The sequence below is a fragment of the Tasmannia lanceolata genome, unplaced genomic scaffold (assembly GCF_043159265.1).
Source record: "Tasmannia lanceolata isolate RefF3 unplaced genomic scaffold, GAP_Taslan_0.1 ptg000002l, whole genome shotgun sequence".
Taxonomy (NCBI): Eukaryota; Viridiplantae; Streptophyta; class Magnoliopsida; order Canellales; family Winteraceae; genus Tasmannia; species Tasmannia lanceolata.
Genome location: NW_027518679.1, coordinates 57,268,124 through 57,286,462, shown reverse-complemented (window position 1 = coordinate 57,286,462; position 18,339 = coordinate 57,268,124). Strand labels below are relative to the sequence as shown.

The 18,339-nt window shown below is 37.9% G+C and overlaps 1 protein-coding gene across 2 annotated transcripts; it reads right to left on the bottom strand.

Annotated features, from left to right (window-relative positions):
- Window positions 1–2,699: 2,699 nt before the first annotated feature.
- Window positions 2,700–17,837, bottom strand: LOC143880649 (S-adenosyl-L-methionine-dependent methyltransferases superfamily protein). 2 transcript variants are annotated; one of them, XM_077383629.1, is made up of 13 exons: window positions 17,695–17,837; window positions 17,330–17,497; window positions 16,455–16,516; window positions 16,271–16,321; window positions 16,158–16,184; window positions 15,256–15,360; window positions 10,486–10,593; window positions 10,226–10,297; window positions 10,073–10,123; window positions 7,409–7,471; window positions 7,189–7,313; window positions 4,693–4,897; window positions 2,700–3,917 (listed from the first exon to the last, which is right to left on the bottom strand). In XM_077383629.1, exons 2-13 carry the CDS (start codon window positions 17,430–17,432, stop codon window positions 3,171–3,173), a joined length of 1,719 nt encoding a protein of 572 aa, XP_077239744.1. In that variant the 5' UTR covers window positions 17,433–17,497; window positions 17,695–17,837; the 3' UTR covers window positions 2,700–3,170. The 2 variants fall into 2 exon arrangements, with proteins under 2 accessions (XP_077239744.1, XP_077239747.1); XM_077383632.1 differs by lacking the exon at window positions 17,695–17,837 and adding an exon at window positions 17,577–17,680.
- Window positions 17,838–18,339: the final 502 nt, after the last annotated feature.

Genomic DNA, 18,339 nt, shown 5'->3' with positions numbered 1-18,339 from the left:
GAACACCTCTTTTGCAAAAAAACCCTAATTAATAAAAGCTTTTTAAGAGAGAGAGAGAGAGAGAGAGCCATTAAAAAGCATTTTCTAGGACACACTTTTGTCAGGGTTGTCTGAAACAGTACTCCAAATACTGCAATGTGTACGAACGGTGGGATATGTTTGTCAATTTAAGAAGATGTGGGGGTACTTCTATACTTCTTTTGAAAGGAGGATGATTATATTGTTTTGTAACATAAGTGGCTAATAAAAAGGGGTGTTAGGAAGCTCTCTCTCGTATCTTCCAAGCATCTCTTTTTCAATTTTCCTTTTTCGTTAAAATTCTCATTCCCTCTTAGCTTCATTTCATTTTACCAAAAGTTTATTTGGGCTCTATTTGGATGCTTAAGCATTTCTCGATTTTTGGCATTATTCTTCGGGTAAGTAAAGTCCATGGAGGGGGCAGGATTTTAAAACCCTGGTAAAGCCGAGTAAAGTCCCTGTTTGGGTGCAAAGTTAACGGGGAGAGAGGGGGGTACCTAATAATTTTTTTCTTTTTGGGTTATTTCATATGGAATGATACGTGTGCCACATCACCGGACATTGAATTATTACACCTATGACTTGTTTGGTAGTGTTCAGGGATTTCAAATGAATGCTACATCGACAACCAATCACCATAAAGTTGAAGATAAATTATTTATTTTATTTTACTTGGAAATTGTCTGAGGATGCCTTGCCTGTGGCATCCAAACAGTTAGTTTTCTTTTCTTCTAAATACAAAGTATGGCAATATTTAGATGAGTTTAAGCACTTAAGCGTAAAGTACACTAGAAAAGGTATAGGGGGATTTAGGGAAAACAGATTTGTGGGGTTTTTTTTCCACAGAAAAAGTACTCTATAGGGAAGAGGGAGGAAACTAGAGAGAGTGTCAAAATAAAATAGGCCGTTGATATTGGGACTACCATATTTTGATAATGGGCAGACTTCAAGCACAAGTGCAGAGAATCTTGTTGGGTTTCGGTAACTAGCCAAGCGCTAGTGAAAGTTGTTAAAGCTAAATATTGAAAGCCGAACTCACACCCTTAGTCAAGCGAGACGCTTAGGTTCAGGCACTTTCACCAGTACTTGAGCCAGCACCTAGCTATGCCCATGTCGTAGCTTCTGCGGCTACGAGGAACCTCCGGACCCCGGCTATGGAAAAGGAGAGACCAACCAAATGCAATAAAGTATAGTGCTCTGAACCAACGCTAGGCAAGCTTCCTCAAATATAGCCAAGGTCGGTAGGTAAGGAATAACAACAAGCTTTTCAAGCTGAGGAATCCCATTATTTTCTTGAAAGGAAGGGCTATGGGTGAGGGATAGCTCGACAGAAGTATTTACTTGTTCTCCAGGGAAATATGTTGGTCTCGCAGAAACAATTAGGGGGTTTCAACTGATCCTTTCCGGAGAATTAGATGGTCTTCCCGAGCAAGCCTTTTATTTGGTGGGTAACATCGATGAAGCTACCGCGAAGGCTATGAACGCTTTTTTTTCAATTTTCATTTCAACACCGGGCTTTGACCATGTCTCCCGAACAATCTCAGTACATATGGCGCAAGACGATTCCACATATCGAGGTCTGAATGGGATCGGGTGTTTTCACGTCTCACCGTAGTGCCCGGTTTGTCTTGATTTCCAATTGATGAACAAGAAGGAAAATGGAACTATTGGATTTTATGACTCGGCCCTCGATATGTAAATGCTCAGAGTTTTTGGGAATTGTAAATGCTTTTGCTTTAGTTGAATGAGCTTGCAGTTCCTGCGGGTGCCCTCAGCTAAGCTTAGCTGCAGTGGCTCTTTAAAAACATAGGGGCCCCACATTGTTAGGATGATCTGAAGCATTCATTTGAAAGGCCACATCATAGATAGGGTGTGTACAAAAAATCAGCTCCATTGGATCATCCTAACCCCTCCAAAAGTGGGGGCAAAAATGGGCAGATTTGTGGACAAAATGTGTCTATCCATTTTTGCCCCTACTTTTGGAGGTGTTAGGATGATCCAATGGAGCTGATTTTTTGTACACACCATATCTATGATGTGGCCTTTCAAATGAATGCTTCGGATCATCCTAACAATGTGGGGCCCCTATGTTTTTAAAGAGCCACCTCATATAAGCTATATGAGGGCACCCTTAGGAACCCTTTTCTCTAGTTGAATATTAAGGCAAGGTGAGTTTGGCCCATTATCAAAATATGGTAGGCCAATATCAGTAGCCATAAATATTATTTATAGTTTTGAGTAGTGTTTTTAAATGTGACGAAAATTCTCTCGGGGATGGACACGAATGAATTGAAATATGAAGGGTAATTTCATACATTGGCGCCCTCCATTTGTATATGAAACACTATCTTATTTTTTGGCTAAATCTTGGTCACACCCCCTATCGTCTAGTGAGGTTACAAGTTTCTTAAAAGAAAGAAAATTTTTCAAATTGGGAAAAAAGTTTCCATAATAATGAGTTAGCCAAATGTTGGAAGTCATTTTCTGTGGAAAGAAAACAAACTTTCCCTTCATTTGAACAGTGAACCTTAGGAGGGCGTTTGGACCAGGATGACAATTCCACACGCTTGTTCCAATTTTTGATCAGATCGAATATGAGGTAAAACCAATAAAGATTTGAAAAGATGAATTAAGTTTTTCTAATAAAAAACAGCTGATCAAATAGTAAAAGACAAGGTGAGTTAGTGCAATTATCAAATCATGGTATTGCCAATATCAGTAGCTAAGAGTATGATACACAGTCCTATCCTTTTTCCTATTCTTAAAGTGCTTGGGAACATAGTTCTGATTCTCCAACAGAGCATCTCTTGAAAGAAAAGAAAGATCCAACAGTTTCTTACTCCATAGGATGTAGACAGGCTTTGATGAACACACATTTTTCCATGATGAGACCAAACTGATTTTTATAAATATTTCTTCTCAGAATTCAAGACATTTACTTAGAAGGGAAATGATATCAGCAGAACCATGTTTTAATATTTGCACAAACCCAGCTTCTGTTTTCTTTTTTAATTGGCTCCTGATACCCTTTTGGGAAATGTAATAACCTTTTGACAGCTCTTTAAATATTAAAAGACAAGATGGGTAAGTGAAAATATCAAGACATGGTTGTGCTGATATCATTTCCCTTAAATTATCCAAATGAATTGATTCTAGAGATGGAAATACATGATATTTACTGCTGTGTTCTCATCAAAAATTCTCTTCCCATGATCATACCCAGAGTTTGAGGACAACCAAGAGCTAATGATACCACCATGTGTGTTCCCATTTGAACTGCTTACTAAACTTCTGGCCGACTTTCCGGTGACCAACCTGTCCACAGGTCTGAACCCAAATTGAGATGCAACTCTAAGTATAGAAGCCTCGTCTACTCGCCGAACAATATGGCAGAGAATGAGCGCCGGTTTCGAACCCTCTGTTCCTCCATCAGAAATCAGAAATCTCGCAGTTTCAAACAATAGGGGCATGGCTTCTGTTACATAAGTCACGTCCGTGCCTATAATGACTTGAAAACCTTCAGGACATAATTTTTTGATGGACTCGATTTGATCTCTGTTTCCCCATTCGAGCTTTTCGGTAACTAGTTTCTTGAGCAAAACGGGTTCGAGATTTGAGAGAACATTCTGTTGTAGAAGGTCAAGTGTTTTTGGATCTCCATCGGTGGCCACCAAGAGATCTGCAGATCTAACTGCAACCATTGAGCATATGCCCGCAGATCCACAACCCAATTCGAGAACCTTTTTTCCCGCGACTATAGATGGATTTTCTGCTAATATTGTAGACATCAAGCGAGACGATTCCCATAGAATTAAGCCTGTTGACTTGCAGGTGTGTTGGAATTCTTTGGGAAGTCCTTTTATTCTAAAGCTGAAATTTCCCAAGTTGATCTCAGTGACCTAAGAAGAGAAAAGTAGAAACACCCAAGATTAAATTCTGAATCACATAGAACTGACGCGACCCATTGTCTAGCAGAGCAAAAAAATTATACGGGCAATGAAATCATTCATATACTTTAGTTATCATTCTACTAAACTAAATGCTTCCTGATTGCCCATTATAGACTCAGGAGAGGCATTTTTTTGGAAAAGAGAGATATCACTAAAATAGACATTGGTCGTATTAGAACATGATAAAGAACTAATGCAAGCTTGAATTTGGACAGATTTGAGTTCCTTTGAGAGTGCTCTTAGATATAACAGAGTGAGGCCATATTGGCATGTCTTCACAGAAGCCCATACATGCAGCTCAAAAACAGAAAATTGAGCAACTTTAAGATAAAAAGGACTGTGAGATAAGAAAATTTATTGGAAAACTCGAGATGTTGACGAAAGACATCAAATGGGATGTGTTCAAAAGTGAATTCAAGATATAGCACACTATCCTTTCTCTGAAATCATTTGCCTTTAGATTCCCACTTTGTCATACAAAAGGGATGCCTAATATATTGGGTCCAGGACAGAGAGCCCAGTTAAAATGTTTCGAACAGTGGTTTGCAGTGGCACAATATGTTGCCTAAAGAATTACAAAATTATAGAAAAACTATGTTAATAACATACTTCCACATGCGGTGACAGTCTCAAAGAAACACGATGTAATAATGAAACAAAGAGGCTCTTACAGGATTTAAGAAGTACTATTAACAGTTATAAGCTATACAAATTAGAGCCTTACATCATCAACGGATTGTGAAATACCAAACATCTCAAGAGCAATACCCTCAGACATGTCAACTTCAATACCGTTTGCAGGTTGCTTCTTATTGTAACCATTGTTAAGCTTTGTATCATTAATTTCTTGACCATGAGGCTCTAATTGGTTTCCAGTTTTTGGAATAGCAGGTGCATCAAAAGGGCAGAATATAGCTTGAATCCAACGCCTGAAAGTAAATACAATGCTTAGGACTCCAGAAAATATACCAAATTCTTTTATTTCCAAAATATAAATACAAAGAGTATCAGATTTAATAGAAGAACACCAATTTGGAAAGCCAAATTGTGAAAAAGAAACAAAAGACTTTAGCTGGAAAAAGAAAAATATGCTAGACATAATACTTTTCACCAATACATTTATTTGAGGGCATACATTGAGAGGTCGTTATCTTATTTATAGGTTCTTATATGACGGACGTACTTATTTTTCCGTGTAAAAGTACAACTGGTGGGCACTTGCTCAATTATCCAAAATTCCAAACCATTCATCTCCTAAGCCTGGCTATGGATGTCCCATGGATCAAATTCCACCCTAATTGGACGATTCTAACCCTCCAATTTCTAGAGGCTTTCTTGATGAATACAGACCATTGTCTTTATTTTCTTATTGTCCAGAAATTGGAGGGTTAGAATCATCCAATGAGGGTGGATTTTGCTCAATGGGCCATCCATAGCCAGGCCTAGGAAATGAATGGTTTGGATACTTGAGCAAGTGGCCACCAGTTGTACTTTGTCCACACATAATCTGTCTCGAAAAAATAAGTATGTCCATCATATAAGAACCCCTTACTTCTATTTAGAGATATTTTTCATTTTATAACTAATTGTTATGGTAGCAGTTGTATTGGTATAATTTTATAATTATGCATCCCATAGCAAAAAAAGGTATTGAAAGAGGAGGTCGTTATAGTTTTATACTTTTTATGTTTACGATACTCATCAATTCTTATTTCTGAGCTAAATTGCAGCAATTCACAAATTTACCTTCTCTGGAAGCTTTCAGAATAGAAGAGCTTGCTTAGAACTGAAGTAGAATACATCATGAAAGTGTTTTGTGAAGCAACAAAACTCATTGCACATTAGGAAAAGGTCAGACGAATGATTAAATGTTGGTTTTAATGTGAACAGACTAAGAATAACTATGTGAAAAGACAAGCATGCTGGTGCCACTCATGCTGTTACTGTTTGTTAAATTATGTATCACACAATTAATCCAAACTCGTCTAAAACAGATTCTACTATCAAACAAAAACACAGAAAAGGGATTAGAGCTTTTTTTTTTTTTTTTTTTTTTGAATGATAGGGATCGGAGCTATTATATTTCAGATGCATAATGAAAGCCAAAGAAGATGGAGATAGATAATAAAAAAAATACAACAAATAATAATCCATCTGAACCAACAAATAGAGAGATTTTAATCCCACGAGCTTATTCAGTTGAAGGAGTTTCAACTCAAATTTCTATGAATTCCAAATATGAAATCCATCCGAATTTCATTCCCCTAATCGAAGATATTTATCAGGCAATATGGTATTTAATAATTCTAGCCCACAAAAATATTTTATTTTACTTTGGGAAAATTTAAAGACTATTTAGAGTAGTCTTCTGATTTTATTTGGTAATTCGGACTAGATCAAAATCAAGGGTGTTTATTGGTGTTTGTTGAGATTTAGCTCTGAGTTTTGATCTCTTTGGATCAAATTAAATGCTCTGATCACGCCCTATCATAATTCTTGTTTGTTATATTGAACTTTAATGAATTTGTCTTCAATTTTGTGATTCAAGTGGTTTCGCACTGCTAAATAGACAATAAGATAAAGAAAATGGCAGTGGCCTAATATAATTAGGTATACATTCTGATTAGATTGCTCTGCGAGGAATTGATTATAGGAAAAGTCAGCCACAAGGACTAGTCCATAATGATCCCAACTTTCTAGCTATTTAGCACCTCTGATCATTGTTTAAAAACACCTCAATTCAATAATCGAGTCAACTGAGCCAACCCATTTTAGCTTGGTCAAGTTTATATCTGAGTCCATGTTTTCCCTACCAAGTAAATCAAAAACACCTCTGACTCGCCCGAGTTAATGAAAAGCTGATCGTATCAATCATTGACTCACCTGAGTCGATTCCTATTTACCTTGGCCGAGTTCTCATCCAAGTTTTTAAACACTGCCTCTAATATCCTCATGTATTAAATAAGTTTATGGAGTTATTACATAAGCATTTTGTAATTTTTCAAAGGGAAGTGATATATTTCCCACCTGTCATTCCCCGGGCCACCCCATCTAGTGTATTTATGACTACTCTTTTTCGAATACAGTCCACACAGTTGAAAATGTCACATTTGATCAATTTCACAAAAGCTATTCAAAAATGTCACAGCTGCTAAGAATAATCACTCAGAACATGTGTTCACTCACAAGACCAAAAATATTTGCTCAAGGTTTGACATACCGATTCATCACTAACTCTCTAGCCCGGTTCTCCACTTGCTTGCAGCACATGCCAACTTCTTTAGCATCAAACCCATTTCTTTTGAACAGGCTTGTCAAGAAATCTTCGGAGAAGTAAAAAGCACGCTGGGCATATAGCAAGGGTTGATTAAAAAAAGCTTTCCACATAAAAATCCACAATTATATTACAAAATTTTATCACCAAGCTACTACAAGCTTACAGTGCCATCACCCCTGACAAAGAAATTCTCGCTGATCTGTTGATCCTTGCAAGTGAGCCTTTCCTATAAAATTGGGTATAATGAGACTAAGGTAATTCGCCAAAAAAGGAAGGTGGAAACTTGACAAAATTCATCATTTTATACTGTAAGGAGAAAATGAAATCGTAAAGGGAAAGCACATAACTTCCAAAAGAAATTTAGGAAAAGAAAGAGACAAGTAACCACGAAGGAAGAAACCCATGTAGGTTCTATGAAAATCTAGTAGTACAAAAGAAGTAACTGCATGCCTATGACAAAAGTATGACTTCATTTCTAAAACATTCTTATTACTAATCAATTTCAAATGAACCAAACATATGTGAGATCAATAATCTTAGAAGGTAATAAAATCCACGGATTAGCTTCCTAGTCGATGAAGATGTGATGCAGTTAAGGTCTCTCTTCTCAAATCCAAAAAGATAGCATGGGCTTCTTATATTTGCTTGTTGGCTGCTGGATACACGATGCTCCCTCTTTCACATATATCATCAATATCTACTGGAGGAGCAGCAATGAATGTGATAATAAATATAGAAGTTGCGGTCAATAAGGATCATCAAAAGATTGCGGATTGCAATCAACTAGCACAATAATGTTGCATGATTAAGAATAACAATACAGAACGGTCTAATGATTAAGGGAGATCAGTAACAAGGCTTAGCCTGAGTTGGGAAGAAGGTCTTACCTTTACGTTTCCTGACCTCAAGGAGCCCAAGAATACTTTCCCGCTCCTCTACCGTAAGTTCATGCCTGTCTTCTTTGCGGGCCACGCAGATGGTTTACGATTGCAGGTTGAGCCTCTCGCCCACATATTTTTCAATTTTTTAAAATAATCTGAGATCTCCTTTTGGATATTTTGCCTTCAGATGCCAGTTGCCTCCCATTTCGATCCAAGCTCGTCAATTTTCCACCACCCTAACATATGATTGACGGTTGAGTACGAGATTTCTGATGAGAGTGATCGGACGGTTCTCACAGCATCCCTGACCTTTGGGATGTCCGTGTTACTCGACCCAAGTTTGACAGTTAGATCGGACTACAATTTCATAGGGGCAAGATTCAAACCTTCGCCGTAGGGCAGTCAACTTTCACCGCTAGCACCGAATACACTCTACTTCTGATCTAGAATCAAGAGCACAAAAGCTGTCTATTTCCACTACGATACAGATCCGCCTTCCAATCAAACTACAAGTCTCCTCACCCCATGCATGAAGGGGAGCCCCGAAAATTGAGAAGTGGAATGAGGAAGGAATTTGGACATGTCTAGTGCACCAACACAACAAAGAAAAAAAGGAGGGGGGAAGGCAGGGGTAATTTATTAGGGATTCAACCTTGTTGCAGGAAGAAATAAGTTCATTTGGCCCGATTTGAAAATTTTGAAAACACTCAAAGAGCGTCCATTTCCATACATAGATATTGATTATGCTTATGGAAAGAATACCCAGATTTTTCTCCACAACAGTGCCCAATATGGTAACCTGGGTGTGGAGATGCCTATGAAACACTTCGTTGAAGGGCTGTTTGTTGGGTGCAACACCAAAAGGTCCTGGGGAGATTACATGATACAAAGGAGGAAGGCCATTCCCAGAGCCAGCATCAAACCTACTCTTTTGGATGAGCACGGAGTGGAGCCTATCTAACTCATACTTGGGCAGTGGAGAGAGAATCTCCTTGTAAGCAGATGGCCATTTCTTCCTGCACCTTAGCCAAACGACTATGTTTAAAGTTTAAGAAACACTCCCAGTTGGGAGCTGTTTCTATTGTTTCTATGTTTGATTTTTCAAATTGTGCACTCTGATGTATTTGGAGGCTTCTCCGGTTGTATCTATGTTTGGTTTTCACTATTTTGATTCCTTTATTGATGACTTCTCCTGAGTTACTTAAATTTATATGAAAGCTAGAGATGAGGTTTCCACTATATTTAAAATCTCTAATAAGATGATCCAAACTCAATTTTAAACCAAAGATTCTTGGCAAGTTGGACATGTTTGACATTCACGTGCCAGCTTGAGGGGGAGTGAAAGTTATATTTATATATAAAATATATGGTGCATGTATGGTGTGTCTATTTTGTCTGTATATCACTTACGGTATGCTAGGCATATTAGATTCATTTTGCAACATTTCTCGAGGGAATGAAATAGGGCATCCACCACAATGGGGACATACCCTTTCATTCCTCACGAATACTTTTATATTCTTCTCCACCTTCTTGGATGCGTTAATTATTATAGAAACTAGGCTCCAATTCGTAAGTGCTTACAATCCTCAGAACAACCACCAAATGGAGGTAGAGAATTCAAGTCTAAGAATTTCTTACAATCTTGCAGAGCATAGCATTTTAATATTCGTGGAATCAGCAAATAAAACTAGCATAGCATTTTAATAGTGTTGGTATCTTTTGAATAAAATACAAAAGAAGAACGGTAATCAGGAAAAAAAAACAAAAACAAAACCACTAAAAACAGAAAAATTGAGTCCAGCCATAGAAATAAATTAACCAAGAACAGCATTCAAGTTTCAACCAGCAAGAAACCATTATGCCAAATATTGGATTTATTCTCCCTGAGAAATTAATTATTGCAACTAATAAGTAAACATATTTAAAAGTCATAAGAGTCCAACCTGAGCAAGGTCACCAACGGCATAATCTCGGAACAGTACATGACCATTGGGCTGAAAGAAGTTCAAAACACTGCATCAAAATTTAACGGTATGTACCATGAAGAAATCCATTGACAGTGAGATTTCAGAGCAACAATCACAAGCATTTATTACCTTAAGAACTTTTCCAATATTCTGCAACAAGAAGGGCATCTTTTCTGGAGATATTGCAGACAACACAAAAATCTGCTTAAAATAACAGAAATATCTGCGTAACATATCGGGAGGCATCCAGCGAAAGAAAGCGCATCTAAACATGCTAACAAAAATAATTGATAGAAACTCTAGAGAAAAATAAGAGGAATCCATCAAGGAGTCAGCACTTCTGATTGAACAAATAAATCTATGTAAAAGCAGAAAGTTTACTCAAATACCATGGTCACAATGTCAACAGAAAACGGTGCGATCTTGTTGCTCAGGTCTTCTTGTGTAACATCACAAACGAATGGATTGACCCGATCCACCATGAAGTCTTTGTGTGCCTGAAACCAATAAAATTTCTCCTTTTATATCCTCCTCTGAGCTAGAATGGGATGGAAGACATCTCATGAAAAATTGTTTAACAAGGACATGGCACTTTGTGCTTCTAGCTGTGCCAATACAAACTGAAAGTGATACACTAATATGAGTCGACATGCCTGGAGACATGTACACATGTTGTCTAGTGTGTAGTAATATTCATCAAAAAAGGCGTCTTTGTCTTTCATATACCTGGCATGGTGTTCCATGGAGTGTTATGTCAATGTTTCGTATTCCGTTTTCACTTTTTTGCTACTAAATGATGAATAGCATTTTCGCAGCAACATCGATGCAGTGAAAATTTGCTAGCCATTTAAACCAAAATTGGAGAAGGATGACCTTTGAAGTAAGGGATCTTCTTGATTTTGGAGATTTTTATTTGACTTTTCAGAGTATTTTTGTTTGGCTCAAGGAAATCAGTTTTTTGGGGGAATGGGGTGGTTTGAAGCTTCTAGAGTTTCTATTTTGAATTGAGGAGGTTTAAGTTGAAGTAGGAAGGTTGAATTATGACAGACTTATAATTAAAAATAATTTACGATCAAAGTAGCCGACCCCAACTAGTTTGGAGTTGAGTTGTGTTTAAGATCAAAAGTAATAATTTTAGAGAATATTTGGGTTTGTTTTGTTTGGAAACTTCCACTTTTGTTCAGAAAATATTATAGCGAGTTTCCATTCAAAAAAATATTATAGCGAATTTATGACTGCTTTAGAAGTGTTTTAAAGTTAGAAAGAGTGTAAGAAAGTTCTAGGATGTTTGTGTCTAGAAAGGAGAGAGTTTTGGAGGTGAAAAGAGTAAATTTAAATAATGTAAAATGTTCTTTGGGAAGTTCTTGATTAATTAATAAATTAAAATTTATGTAAGTAGTTTTTCCTTCCAATTTTTTTATATTTGAGAAGTAGCATATTACTCTCCTTATTGTCTTTGTTGAGGCATGTGCATGGTTTTGTTTTAGGTGGAATTTAAATTCAAAAGGTGAGATTATTTTTTTTATTTTTTTTAAATGGTAATAAATCACTAATGAAAGAAAAAGAATGTACATAACCGACCGAGCGGGTCGGCTAAAAAGAAATTGTTCGGTTTCAGGATTACCTTTCAGGTAATGGAATTAATCATTAGTCCTCTTGTGCCTACACGTCCCAGCAAAACGGTATTGCTGAAAGGAAATTGAGGTACTTGAAGTGACTAGCACAATCATGTTTCAAATGTGAATCCCTAAGTCTTTTTGGGGGGAGGCCGTGTTGACGTCCTGTTTTCTTGCAAATCGTCTTCCCTCTTCTGTCCTTCGTGGCTCTTCTCCCTTTCAACTGTTATACCCTCAGCAGGATCCTTTCCCTCCCACCCCTCGAGTATTTGGGTGCGTCTGCTTCGTCCACCTTCTTGGTCCTGGTCGGGACAAACTCGATCCTCGGTTGGAAAGGTGTGTCTTTCTGGGTTATTCTAGAACTCAGAAAGGCTACCGTTGTTATAGTACTCGACTACGCCGATGGTTTGTCTCAGCTGATGTAACCTTTTTTGAATCTGAAGCTTTCTTTGGTCCTTCATCTCCTCCTCTTACAAGTCCCTTGGAGAATGAGGTCCCATTATTTCTTCCTTCGCTTTCTGACTCGGTTCAGGTATCATAACAGCCTATTACGATCACAGATACATCGCCCTCTTCATCAGTTCCAGTGACTCGATCACCAGTTACCAAAGAATATCGGCGACACGTGCAGAAAGACGGACCTCCACCTCCTTCACAAGATCTATCGCCTTCATCTGTCGAGGTCCCTACCTTGCCTACTGAGGTATCTTCTCTACCCTCCTCTGTTATTGCTTCTGATTCTCCTATTGCATCTCGTACTAGATCTCATTCTACTGCACATCCCATATCTCATTTTGTTGCTTATGACCGTCCGACGTCTTATTTCCAAGCCTTTGTTTCGTCCTTGTCCTCTGTTGTGTTACCAAAGTCATTACAGGAGGCTCTTCAACATCCAGGCTGGCGAGCTGCTATGGATCTAGAAATGGGTGCGCTCCGATCAAACCAGACATGGGATCTTGTTCCACTTCCTGCTGGGGCTCGACCAGTTGGTTGCAGTTGGGTATTTTCAATCAAGTATCTTCCTGATGGAACAGTTGAAAGGTTGAAGGCCCGTCTGGTTGCCAAGGGTTACACTCAGACATTTGAGGTTGACTATCATGAGACATTCTCGCCAATTGCGAAGATTTCTTTAGTTCGCGTGATACTATCCATGGCAGTCAATCATGGTTGGCCTCTACATTAGCTAGACGTCAAGAATGCCTTTCTACATGGCGACCTCCAAGAGGAAGTTTATATGGAGCAGCCTTCAGGGTATGCTGCTCAGGGGGAGATGTCCTCCTCTGTTTGTCGCCTTAAGAAATCACTGTATGGCTTGAAACAGTCTCCACGAGCATGCTTTGGTCGATTCAGTGAGGCCATCATACGTTTTGGACTTAGACAGTGTGCAGTAGACCATTCAATGTTCAGTCATCAATCTTCTACAGGGTGCATCCTTTTGATTGTGTATGTTGATCACATCATCATTACAGGTAGCAACTCAAGGGGAATTCAGAGATTGAAGAGTTTCTTACAGGCAGAGTTTACTACAAAGGATTTGGGGGCTTAGATACTTTCTTGGTATAGAGGTGGCATATTCCTCTCAAGGGATATCTCTATCACAAAGAAAGTATGTATTGGACTTACTGGAAGAAACACAGAATCTTGGAGTAAAACCTGTATCTACGCCTGTGGATCCCAATGTGAAGCTTATTCCAGAGGAAGGAGAACTGTTGGAAGATCCTGGCAGGTATAGGAGACTCGTTGGTAAGCTCATATATCTCACGGTTACCCCTATTTGAAAGGGGCACCAGGGAAAGGACTACTATTCAAGAAAAATAGACATGTCAGGGTGGAAGGCTATTGTGGTGCAGATTGGGCAGGATCTCCAGCAGATAGGAGATCAAGCACGGGCTACAGCACCTTTGTTGGTGGCAAACTGGCAATCTAGTTTCATGGAAAAGTAAGAAACAAGAAGTTGTTTCGAAGTCTAGCGCCGAGGCAGAATACCGAGCTATGTCCCATACGAGTGGGGAGCTTCTTTGGTTACGTTCCCTCATGACAAAGATTGGTTTTCCTTCTTCTTCTCAGCTCAGCTTTATTGTGATAATAAAGCTGCGATTCACATAGCCATCAATCCCGTCTTCCATGAGAGAACCAAGCATATAGAGGTTGATTGCCATTTTATTCGCCAGAGAATCCATAAGGGCGAGATACATGTTTCTTTTACTCGATCTGTGGACCAGTTAGCAGATATTTTCACAAAACCCTTGCCTAAGTCAAAGTTGAATGATATTTGTAGCAAGCTAGGAATGTATAATATCTACATTCCAGCTTGAGGGGGAGTGTTGGATATATGTAATAAGCCTGAGGGCATAGTTGTAATTGTGCTTATCTCTCTTTTAATAAATATATTAGTGAGGGGGAGTTTCTTCCCTAACTCACTTTTTCTTCTCTAAACCTCTCTCTCTCAACAGAAACAAAGTAAAAGAGAACAGGAGAACAGGGACAAAATACAACTCCATCATGGTGGGAGAAAATCAAAGAGTTCTACAAATAAATAAAAAATAGATTAGAAAAGAATCTAGCTACCCTTTGAATTTTTTTAAGATGGTCCCCTTGGAAATTAAGGAAATATTTTTCAAAATAGAAGATACCATCATGAGGATTGAAGATTGTTCCTTCCTCCACATTCATCACAAAGGGAACTCCAAAGCCGACTACCTTGCAAATTTTGGTGTAACTTAAGAGAGATTTTTATTTCGCATGATAGGCCCAATAGCCAAAGGTATGGCTTTGTTTTTTTTTGTTTTTTTATTTTTATTTTTTTGTACTTTGCATTTGTAACGTAGGCTATTAGCCTACTCCTTGTGTTGTATTTTTCATTTGTTCATTATATATCTTAGTGATGAATTCGATTTGTTTGGCCACTGGAACGAAACGCTTTGGTATTTCCACCATTTTGTTTCGATGCGCTACAACGACCAAATTTTTTTTTAATAGTAAAAAAAATGAAAAAAAAAGACACAAAACAGGGTGAAATAGGGCCAAAACACCACATATCGTCCGGATTTCGTCCAAAACGAACGAAATCCAGACCAAAACGATAAATATGCCATTTCTGTTCCGGATTTTGGTCCGAAACGAAACGAAATCGTAATAGGCTATATATTGAAAAACAAAAGGAAGCAAAAACTCCTTTGCTTTAAAGGGAACCCAAGTTGTCAATAACATGTCATGCAATGCAAAAAACCAACTATGAACCCTAACAAAGTCCACAAAGAAAGTTGTAAATTTTTTACACAATATGTCGTCTTGTAGCTCATCATCGATATATCATTGTCAAGTACGAATTAAAACATATTCTACTCAACGTTTCTATTGTCCCAATTCTACTAGAAACATATCAAAGCAATTGAACTTACAAAAATATGCAAAGTGTTCAAGACAAATGTGGAAATAAAATGATTACAGGTTAGTAAGCTATAATATAAGCGTATCATAAGTTTCTAAGTGTAGCCTTCACATCTAAAGTTTTCAATGGCGTACCAATAGAACAAAACCAACCTTAACTAAGTCGACGGCACGTGGTGAAAAGTCACATGCATGAACAAAAATATCTGGGTACGAGGCAACCAAAGGAAATACAGCATTTCCAACTCCGCAGCCAACCTGCATGTTAAAAATAATCACAATAGTTCCAATTTGTAGTTAGAAAGCAATTTATGGCCAAGTGGAGGAGAAAACAATAATGGCATAGCCCTTTAAAAGAAGTCAATCACAAATACGCACACAAATGAATTGATGATTGATAATCGAATTTCTTAAATGTATTTCTCAATTATTAAAGCAGTTGGCTAATTAAGAGCGGAGGACGGAGGACTTTGTTCTTGACGAAGATAGCATTTTGTAAAGAGTGCTAGAAAGAATCATCATCGTAAACTCTAATTCAGAAAATAAGATGTCAACAAAAAGGCGATTTAAATACACTAGAAAAGACTACTAATATCTAAAGCAAAAGCAAGAGTGGGAAAGAAAAGGAAACAGCCTTGAGTAGACTAATATTTTGAAAATCTCCAGAGATACATTTTTCTTTTTATTAGTTCAAGAAAATATTGCAAAATTGTGTAGTACTTAATACCATCTCCTGACAAATTAATTTGAAAATTAAAATCTAAAAAATAAATGATAAGACAATAAAACATAGAAAATAAGTTCTATTTATTCATCCTCATATTTTGTTTCCTTTTTTCCTTTTCCGGGCATTTTCATGGAGAAAAAAAAGAGATGAAAACCAAAAAAAATTGTCACGAGAAATATCGTCTAGAAATTCCAAAGAACAGGCTTTAAGACTATGATCTAGGGATCTCTAATCAGTAGAAAAAGAAATGAAAGAGGCATAAAATGAAAGCGTGAAGGCAAGATAAAATAAAAGGCCAACAATGAAACAGGAAGAGGTGGAGTATTACCTCCAAAACAACCTTTCTCCCTTCTCCCTGAAAGATGGGTCAGAATGAATAATTGAGCAAATAATAACAAGAGAAGTGAGATCCAAAATGGGTCTTACTGGTAGTTGGCTTACATGAAAATAGGATCCCCATTCCTTGTCCAAGTAGTGTCGATCTTTGAAAAACTACTAATCAAGAAACAAAAGATGATTACTACTATAAGCATGAATGTGAGCAAACATATATCAGTTGTCATCCACCCTTGCCAAGGATGGAGGACGGGGAAGACAGGGATATGAAGTGAAATGGGGAACTGACCTTATCCTGATGTCGCTTGTAGAAGATATCCCAGTACTTTTTCGCATCCCTCTCATACTTCTCTGTGAGAGAAGATCCACAGTAAAACAAAACCATCTACTAGCACTGTTATGTTTATGTTTATGTTACGTGCCTAATTGGTCGTAACACAAATAAATAAAGTAAAAATAGAAGAAGGGAGAGGAAGGGTTGATTCGAGGCAACTGAACCTCCTAAAGGTTCAATTCAAAAGGCACAAATCTAAAATGCATAATCCTACAATAACTACTTTGTAACTACATCATATACAGAGTAACATGTATGTATCGGTTTACTAGAAAAAATAATGGTGTTGAAAGATTGCACACAAATTGCACCCAGAATACAATTGGGGGTACACACCCAAATTGACCCTCCTGAATTAGGAGGACCAAAACCGTCTACTAGCTATTATGTTTACTAGAAAAAGAATTGTATTCTGTTTCAAAAAAAAATGTAATGCAAAGTTACACACAAATTGCACCCAAAATACAATTGGGTACACACCCAAATTGACCCTCCTGAATTAAGGGGAAAAAATCCATCTACTAGCTATTATGTTTACTAGAAAACAAAAGAATTGCATTGCAAGCTTACACACAAATTGCACCTAAAATACAATTGGGTACACACACAAATTTACCACCTACTAGCTATTAAGTTTTCTAGAAAAAAGAATTGCATTGCAAGCTTACACAAAAATTGGACCCAAAATACAACTGGGATCGCACCCAAATTGACCCTCCTAAATTAAGAAGATGAATACATACAATTGGGTCCACACCCAAATTGGCGCTCCTAATTGAATTAAGAAGAGGAAGATGAAATTGGGTTTGAAGGGTAAACATAGCTTATACCTCTCCAAAAAGGGGAGACTGTGCTGCTGGGAGGAGAGTATATTTGAAGCTTCGGCCGTACATCTTGTTCCACAGAGACAACGTCATTCCCATCCGAAGCCATCACCCAATAACATCAAATTTTTTCCCTTTTTTCCCTCTTTCTGTCTGTTCTCGAATTGGGTTTATCTTGATATCAAAATGATAAGCAAAGTGAGAAAGAATTCTAATGATAACACGAAGAGAAGGAGTAACAAGTGTTACCTACATCAGCCAAGGAAATGAATTTAGAAAGTGAGCGGTTCCATGTTCATCCCTACTCCATGAATAAATAGAAGTCATGGGAAAATTGAAAGGGCAAAATATACAAAAAACGAAGTACGTACTTGTAAGTTGTAACGATTCAGTCGAAGAGATCTTTGAAATCGGCTGTGGCACTAGGGTTTTGGACTTTGGTAGTAAAATGCTAAAGAGAACAGGGAGGTGATAAATTCACCCCTCTAAGGATGAAATCACCCCTTCTTTTACTGATTGAAGCTTCACTCATGCGGTACAAAGACCTAGACCTGGCAAGAAGTGACCCGGACCCGTGGGTCGACCCAGCCCGCCCGTATTTTCCGGGTGTGACCTGTTTGAAAATGACCAGGGGTCCACCCGGCCGGTGAAAACTGGGCCGGTCCGGGTTGACCCGCGGGTGCCCGTGGAAAAGTTAAAAAGGTTTTATTTTGGGCCTTTTTTCGTAATTGTCATAATTTTATGCATTTTCTTATAGTTTTTTCCGTAATTGTCATATTTTGGTACATTCTTTTGGTATTTTTCGTAATTTTTTTACTTTTAGCCCTTTTTCCGTAATTTTTGGATAAAACTTAGTACCCGCATTATTATTTATTGCTAGCCACCTTTGCACAAATATATTTGTAGTTTGCACCGCGTCAAGAATAAGACAAATCTCTCAACATAAATGGGCTAACATCACATGATCACATGCAATTGCAAATGATGGCCGAGATGTAGCCTTGACGAAAGTGGCT

What these genes read in the sequence shown, in the direction of transcription:
- LOC143880649 (XM_077383629.1), bottom strand. Translation starts at nt 17,432, where the DNA reads ATGGCTTCGGATGGGAATGACGTTGTCTCTGTGGAACAAGATGTACGG. An exon ending in AGTCTCCCCTTTTTGGAGAG is followed by an intron (nt 16,517 to 17,329) that starts GTATAAGCTATG and finishes CTTCTCTCACAG; the next exon opens with AGAAGTATGAGAGGGATGCG. An exon ending in AATGGGGATCCTATTTTCAT is followed by an intron (nt 16,185 to 16,270) that starts GTAAGCCAACTA and finishes CCCATCTTTCAG; the next exon opens with GGAGAAGGGAGAAAGGTTGT.